This window comes from Molothrus aeneus, chromosome 12 (assembly GCF_037042795.1).
Source record: "Molothrus aeneus isolate 106 chromosome 12, BPBGC_Maene_1.0, whole genome shotgun sequence".
In the NCBI taxonomy this organism is placed as follows: Eukaryota; Metazoa; Chordata; class Aves; order Passeriformes; family Icteridae; genus Molothrus; species Molothrus aeneus.
Genome location: NC_089657.1, coordinates 14,647,642 through 14,655,294, shown reverse-complemented (window position 1 = coordinate 14,655,294; position 7,653 = coordinate 14,647,642). Strand labels below are relative to the sequence as shown.

Here is a 7,653-nt window from a genome sequence, read left to right as displayed (position 1 = left end):
ACCTGCCCCGCCATGTCGGGCGAGTGGCTGCGGCGCTGGCGGCGGGGCGGCCCCGCGGAGCGCCCCGGCGGAGCCCCGGCACCGGGCCCGGGCCCGCCGCCCCCCGCCCTGCGCTACCGCCGGCCCAAGTTCGTGCCCGGCGGCGGCGAGGAGGCCCCGCGGGGCGGGCGGGCCGTGCGCGGCGCCGCGCCCGAGCGGCCGCTGCCCTGGGGCGCGGGATACGCCGAGTGAGTGCAGCCGGCAGCGGCGCCGCTCCGGGAGGGGCTCCGGGCGGGCGAGGGGCGCTGCCGGGGTCGGTACCGGGGAATGGTGCAGGTTTGGGGGTGTGGAGGGGGCGGAGGCTTGGGGGGCTCCTGGCGGGGTGCCCGGGGCGGTCGCTCCCCATCTGCCCTGGCTGCGCCCTCGGCTGCAGCCGCCCCGGGCCGGAGGGGCCGCCCGCAGGCCCTACTCGCCCTCCTGCAGCATCTGGAGAGAGCGGCTTTGTGCCCCAGAGCAGGTGTGGCGTGGCGGTGAATGCTCCGGCCCCTCTCCGTCCCTGCCGGGGCCGGCGGGGACAGCCCTGACCACCCCTGCCAGCCAGTGCCGGCTCCAGCGCTGGGACAAGCGGCCGGGGCAGCCCCGAGAGCAGCACCGCTCTTGGCAAAGTGTCTTTAAAACGAAGGAAGGGGATGACCACGATTTTAAAAATCTCTTGGTTTGCTGTTTTAAATGGCAGAAGGATGGATCAGGCAGGAGCTGTCCCCACGTCCTGGTCAGATCACGTCATGCCCCCACGGTGCTGGGATGGCACAGCGTGAAATGCAAGGAGAGCCCGCTCCCATCCAGGGAAAACATTACCGAGGCTGGAAGGAAAAGCAAGGGTGGTGGTTCTGCAATGCACTGTGTCAACAAGGAAATGGCACGGTGTGGGCTGCTGACGAGGGCTGCCTGAGGCCAGGGTGCAGGTCTCTGTGTCCCCAGCTGGGCTTTCCCCTGCTGCACATAAATGACTCACTATTTCGTCATCAGCACAGAGATCCTTGAGTTTGAAAAGGGAGCGTGGGGCTGGAAAGGAGGGGCAAGGTGCAGCTGTTTGCAGGGGCTGCAGAGCAGCCAGCACAGCTGGCTGGGAGCAGCAGAGGTGCAGTGTGTCCCCACACCTTACCTGGAGTGTTTGCAGGGTTATCAACGCCGAGAAGTCGGAGTTCAATGAGGACCAGGCAGCCTGCTGTCAGATCTCTGTCCGGAGGAGAGAGCCAGGCCTGGAGGAGGATGAGGAATGGCTGATCCTGTGCTCCACACAGGTATTGCCCCCAGGCAGGCTGTCCTCACCCTGCTGCCAGCCTCTTGCTGCCACCCAAGGGTGCAGGTTCAGGAAACACGGGATTGCTCCATCAGACCTACATGCCCACATGCTGAAACCCTTCCTTGGGTGTATTTAGGAGATCTGTGTACCCTCTGGCTGGCAAATACATAGCTTTGTCTGTAAATGCCATTTCTGCTTCCATGAGCCATGAATTGCAGCATTTGAGGTCATCAAGCCCTTGGTGCCCTCACCTTTCCTGTCCTCCCTGTGCTTTCAAGGGCCAGTGTGTCTTGGGCAGTGTGTCTTGGGCAGCAGCATGAGCTGGGCACACAGGATGCTCTCACCAGCCTCTGCTGCACATCTGGTGAAATGGCCCCATCTCCCCTAATACAGCACGTGAGGGGTGTGGTGCAAATCCAGATGCTCAGATCTGAGATGATGCGGTGGGCAGAGCAACATGTGGGCATCACTTGAGTTTGAGGAGATTTACCAGTGGCAGGGAAGGGAAGCTGGGGTGGAAAAGTCAGACAAAACACATGCAGTGGCATCCTGGCTCTGAGCCTGCCATCTGTACAACCCCTTCAGCCCCTGTCTTGTCCCTGTTCCTCACGGCAGTTCCTGACTGGTCACTACTGGGCGCTGTTTGATGGCCATGGTGGCCCAGATGCTGCCATCATCGCCTCCAACTATCTGCACTACTGCATCAAGCAGAAGCTGGAGGAGGTTGTGGGAGGCATCACCGAGGCCCAGCCCCCCATGCACCTCAGCGGGCGCTGTGTTTGTGACAGTGACCCCCAGTTCGTGGAGGAGAAGCACATCCATGCAGCAGACCTGGTGGTGGGAGCCCTGGAGAATGCCTTCCAGGAATGTGTGAGTACCCATGCAGGGCACCAGTCCTGCTGGCCACAGCCTGACCCTCCCTGAGCCCTGGAAGGGCAGGGTCTGCAATTCTGCTGAGTAGGCTGCAACATTGGACCAAACCTTTAAATGTGCTGAGATCACATTGGGTCAGAGCCCAGGGCCTGTGTCAGAGTTGTGTGTTGGCAGTGCTGACCAAGAGCAAAGCTGCAGCAGCTCTGAGCAATTCTGTAGGGCAGGCAGATGGCTGTTGTCACACTCATACAGCACAAGGCTGAGCTCTCCCCATCACCCTCCTAAAGCATCCATAATCCAGGAGCAGCAGCTGTGTAGGCTCTACACAAGCAACATTGCCTGTTACTTTGCTGGCTTCTTGTGGCCCATCCACATCAGTTTTGGTTCTGGATTTCTGCTGGGAGGGATGAGACTGTGTAGAAAGCAGCAGCCCAGATCACACCAGTCTCCAAACTTGTTGAAACCAACAGGATGAAGTCATTGGCCAGGAGATGGAAGCTACAAACCAGACAGGAGGTTGCACTGCTCTGGCTGCACTTTATTTCCAAGGAAAGCTGTATGTGGCCAATGCTGGGGACAGCAGGTGAGTCATAATAAAAGGGGGAAGTTGCTGGGGGTGCGAGCTGGGAGTTAAGCAAGGTTTCCAGCATCTTTCTGTCCTGGTTTCAGCTGGGACAGAGTTCTAGAGAACACTGTTGAAAACCCAGTGATGTTTGAGTTGTGCAAGCACTGCTCAGCACCTGCTCAGAGTCAGGCACTTTTCAGCTTCTCACCCCACCAGCAAGGAGGTTTGGGGGCACAAGAAGCTGGGAGGGGACACAGCTAGGACAGCTGACCCCAAGGAATGTTCCAGACCACACAGCACCATGCTCAGTGTGTGAACTGAGGGGAAAGGTGGCCTGGGGCCACTGCTGGGGAAGTGGCTGGGCATCAGTCAGAAGGTGGTGAGCAACTGCACTGTGTAACTGTTGTTTTCTATATTCTAATTATTTTCTCACGATTTTCCCTCCGTTCCTGTCCTAATAAACTTTCCTTCTCTCAACTCACAGATTTTATTTTCCTTTTTCCCAGTTACCTGCCCCATCCCACTGGGAGTGGGGGAATGAGTGAGTTGCTGTGTGGTGTTTAGCTGCCAGGTTAAAGCACAGCTCTGATTTAATCCTACAGACAGTAAATGTGCAGCCCAGCCATCCCCCTCCTGCCTGGCACGGGACCTGTTAGAAGAAAGGTGCTCTCATGCCTTCTGAAACAGTTTGGGGATTTCAAGGGACTAAAGCTGCCCAGACACAGCCTTGGGGTGGTAATGCAGCAGCCCACTCAGCCTGGCAGGTGTTTCAAAGTGAAGGCTGATTTCCCTCACTTGGCTGTGGCCTCCCCATTCCTCTAACAGTGAGCTCGACCACTGTCAAACCAGGCAAGCACAGTTCTCTGCTGCAGCAGTGCAATTACAATGGAGTTATTTGAAATACAGTGGCATTTTTTAACAGGTTTGGGTGCACAGCTATTGTCTGGCACAGCTGAGCTTTGCCTCTTCCCCCTTGTAGGGCAATTCTTGTCCTGAAGGACAGCATTGTGCCCATGAGCAGCGAGTTCACCCCCGAGTCAGAGAGGCAGCGAATCCAGCACTTGGTGAGTGACTCCTTCCACACATCAGACAATCCAGCTGAAGCATCCCACTGGGCCAGAGAGGGCTTGTGGCCAGAGGACCTCCAGCTTTCCTTGAAGGTCACTGTGTGGCCATAATGTCAGCTGGAACGAGCCAGGGAGGGCTGGGGTAGAAATTCAGCCAACAGTCTTTGGTATAGGAGATGTTCATGTCTTCATTGGAATGTGCTTCCCAATTCTGGTCTCCTTCTGCTGCTGGGAGTGCCAGTCCTGAGGCAGAAGCAGCTCTGCTGCCCTACTGCACTGAAGCAGAACCTGTCCATGCTCAGCCCTCCATTCCCTCCTCCAGGCTTTCCTTTTCCCCAAGCTCCTGGATGGTGAATTCACCCGCTTTGAGTTTCCACGGAGGCTGAAGGGAGATGATGTGGGCCACAAAGTCCTGTACCGGGATTACTTCATGGAGGGCTGGTGAGTCCCTTCTGCCCTGCAGGGCTGCAGCACAGGGCAGCTTTACCTGCTCACACCCATGGGGAAGTGAGGGGACAAGGGCCACATCCTGCCAGTGAGAGCAGCAGCACGATGGTAGGGGAGGATGCTGTGAGCAGCTCCCTCCAAAGGACCAGGACCCTGGCAGGGTGGTTAGAAAACAGAATGGTCCTTCTGGCATCCATGGGCATGGGGCTGGTGCAGGCAGTTCCAGGCTGGTGCAGGTACAAGCTGGGGAGGAAGGGGAGAGTGAGGATCACCTTGCCCCATCCTCAGTGAGCTGCCTGTGCATGGGGACACCACAAGAGTCAATCAGAGTCAAAATGCTCTGGCTGGGTTGTACTATGATGTCAGACAAATACCAAATCAACAGTGAATTCTCTGTTCCAGGGGGTACAAGACGGTGGAGAAGGCTGACCTCAAGTATCCTCTTGTCCATGGTCATGGGAAGCAGGTAGCTTAATGCTTTACACACTGGGAAGGCACAGGCAAGTCTTCTGGGTGTCCTCAGTGTCCCTGTCACTCATGTCACACTCTGGGGCACTAGAGCAAACCTGGAGCTCTGTGTCCAGCACAGCACAGTCCCACAGCCTGGGTACAGCAGCTTCCTTTGCTGCCTCACTGGTGTAACCTAGAGCCCGCTGGAGCTCCCTCCTCTAGAGTACAGCAGAGCAGAGAGCAGCCCTGAGGGCTTGCACGCAGAACTCCATTCAGATGAGAACTTCATCAATTCCCACTTGGGACTGTCTCCTTTAGCTCTAGTGCCTTTCCCACAAACTGTCCTCCTCAAGGAGAGGCTGAGCAATGAGCCTGGGGAGGGAGGGAGGGGGTAGGGAGAAGCAGTGACTGCACCCATCCAGCATCTGCCTGCAGGAAGTCCCATCACCTCTCCTAGCACTACCACCCACGTGCCACCTCCTTTACCGAGTCAGTGCAGAACGTCCTTTGTCAGGACAAACAGACACCCCCAAACCAGCCCAACTGTCTTTCTTGCCACGTCAAACAAAGAGCAGATGCCACCATGGGCCTCCTGAGGTCTGCAGCATTACCCAGAGCACATGTACTAACTCCAGAGCACACCCTGGGCCACATGGAGCCATTCACAGTCAGGCTGCTTCCACACTCCCATCAGGACATTGCTTCTGATCACTCCTCCATCTCCAAAGTCTCCAGAGGCTGTTCTGGGTGATGGTTGGAGGAAGGTCCTAAAGCAACACATAGATCAGTCAAGACAAGCCACACACCAGCCTTGAAAGGCCCCACACCCTGACATTTCAATCCTGTTTTGCTTTGTTTGGGGCCAGGCTCGCCTGCTGGGCACTCTGGCTGTCTCTCGAGGCCTGGGGGATCATCAGCTCAAGGTCATTGACACCAACATTGAAGTCAAACCCTTCCTCTCCTGCATTCCTAAGGTCAGTCACAGCACGTGGGAATTGCAGGGTGGAATTAAACAAGCTGCTCCTCTGAAGGATGCACCTTTTAAAGACTTGGCAGGTCTTAGCATTTCTCCAAGCACCCTGGTCCCAGTGTGTCATCTCTCAGGGGCAGTCTCATCTCCCTGACCCCTCTGTTACATTGCAGGAATTGTCACAGATTTACTGCCCTGCTTTCCAGGTGAATGTATTTGACTTTGCTCTGCATGACATTAAGGAAGACGATGTCCTCATCATGGCAACTGACGGCCTTTGGGATGTTCTGTGCAACGATGAGGTGGCCCATGTGGCCAGGAGCTTCCTTGCAGAAAACAGGACAGATCCTCAAAGGTAATACCAGCTTTGCCTTTGTTTTCCCTTCCAAAGAACCTGGTCAGACCTAAAGCAGGCTGAGATCCCACTGCTTCCAGGTCAGCTCTGGCATGACCACTCTTTTCTGTGACTTTGGAAACTGCCTACTACTCTGTTCCCATCCTAAAGTAACAATTACAAAGCTGGTATCTTAAAAAACCTTGTTAAAAAAAGCCACATCTCAATGCTGTACTTAAGAGGAATAGTTGCTATATTAGCCCTTGCATTTTTCTACCCACAGGTTTTCAGAACTGGCCAAGTGCTTGGTATGCAGGGCAAGGGGAAAGAAGAGAGGCCACCAGTGGATGCTGGATGACAGCCACGAGGCATCCTATGATGACATCTCTGTATTTGTCATCCCACTACACAACAGGGAAGAGGACTGACTGTCAGGATGATACACAGCATCTCTGTGTTCCCTTACTCTGGTGCCATTCTGCATCAGCCTGAGACTGAGGGACTTCAGCTGCTCTTCCAGCAAAACCATTTGCAGTGGGACCTGAAATGCACAGCCAGCACTTGGACAGGATGAACAAGATTAGCTCCTTAACAACATGCAAGAGAAGCACAGTGGGCAATAAATCACTCCCTTTTCTCATTGCTGGACCAAGGAGAACCTGCAAAGGGGGCCATGCACACCAAAGGGCACTTTTCCTAAGATCTTTGCGGTACAGTGACACTCAAATCCATATTTCTACTGATCCCTCTCCCTTTTTTAATATTGAACAATAAGGATCAATTGAGATCCAGCCAGTCTGAAGAGCTGGATTTTAATCAGACTTGAACTAAGCTGAACTGGATGCATAAGCTAAAGCATCTCTCGTATCCATTTGCTGTAATGTGAGATGTGCTGAAAACCTGGGAGCTGCTGCCAAGACAGCACTGGGCACAGCTGTGCCTGTGGCATGGGAATGCTGGAGCAGTAGCCCAGAGCTCTTGAGACAGTTGCCATTTGTAGGCAGCACCTCAAACCCAGAGGATGGAGCCAGGCGAAGCTTCACCCTGGTGTACAGAAGCTTCCTGTGCAAAGATATGTGCCTTACTCTTATTGAAGGACACTGAAGCGTGTTAGATTGCTAACAAACCTTAATCCACACTTGCTGACACTTTCTCTATTCAGGTCATTTCTGATAGCAAAGCAGGTTTTGTAGCAGCAGCACTGATGAGAACCAAGGTGTTCAGTGCATCAGCTGATTCAGGAGAAGAGCTCCAAGTAAAATAAAACCGGTTTGTTGCAATCTATCTGCAGTGCTGAATTTCAAGCACTTATTCCAGCAGAAACACAGTGCAGCAGACATGCCAGAGTTGTCTCAAACTCTGAGGATCTGCTTCCCAACCTGTTTGTTAGCCAGGCAAATTCAGGTCTGGACAAGGTTCCCATCTCCCCAAGTCCCCACTTTGGTTTACATTATTCATTACACAGGTTCCAGGATTCCTAGAGAAGCAGCCAAACCCCAGTGTGTGTTTAAGTTCTGCAAGGATGAAAGTCCAAATAAAAGTACTTTGTTTTTTTCCCCATGCATCTTACTGTGGTGTTATTCCTGCCAGGGGTTTTACATAGATCTGGGCTGGAGGAAAACAGCCTCAGAAAATCACTGGGGAATTTGTGCTTTTAATTTG

The 7,653-nt window shown here is 54.4% G+C and overlaps 1 protein-coding gene across 1 annotated transcript; it reads left to right on the top strand.

Annotated features, from left to right (window-relative positions):
- The first annotated feature begins 12 nt into the window (after positions 1-12).
- On the top strand, positions 13-7,551 carry PPM1M (protein phosphatase, Mg2+/Mn2+ dependent 1M). The gene is made up of 10 exons (XM_066558259.1): positions 13-227; positions 1,160-1,283; positions 1,901-2,155; positions 2,629-2,741; positions 3,703-3,787; positions 4,113-4,231; positions 4,640-4,703; positions 5,554-5,661; positions 5,864-6,012; positions 6,275-7,551. The coding sequence occupies exons 1-10, from the start codon at positions 13-15 to the stop codon at positions 6,417-6,419; spliced, it is 1,377 nt and encodes a 458-aa protein (XP_066414356.1). The 3' UTR covers positions 6,420-7,551.
- The last annotated feature ends 102 nt before the right edge of the window (positions 7,552-7,653 follow it).

Bases quoted from the DNA above. Each gene is read 5' to 3' on its own strand.
- PPM1M (XM_066558259.1), top strand. From the start codon at position 13: ATGTCGGGCGAGTGGCTGCGGCGCTGGCGGCGGGGCGGCCCCGCGGAG. The intron at 3,788-4,112 runs GTGAGTGACTCC...TCCCTCCTCCAG, and splicing joins GGCAGCGAATCCAGCACTTG to GCTTTCCTTTTCCCCAAGCT. The intron at 5,662-5,863 runs GTCAGTCACAGC...CCTGCTTTCCAG, and splicing joins TCCTCTCCTGCATTCCTAAG to GTGAATGTATTTGACTTTGC.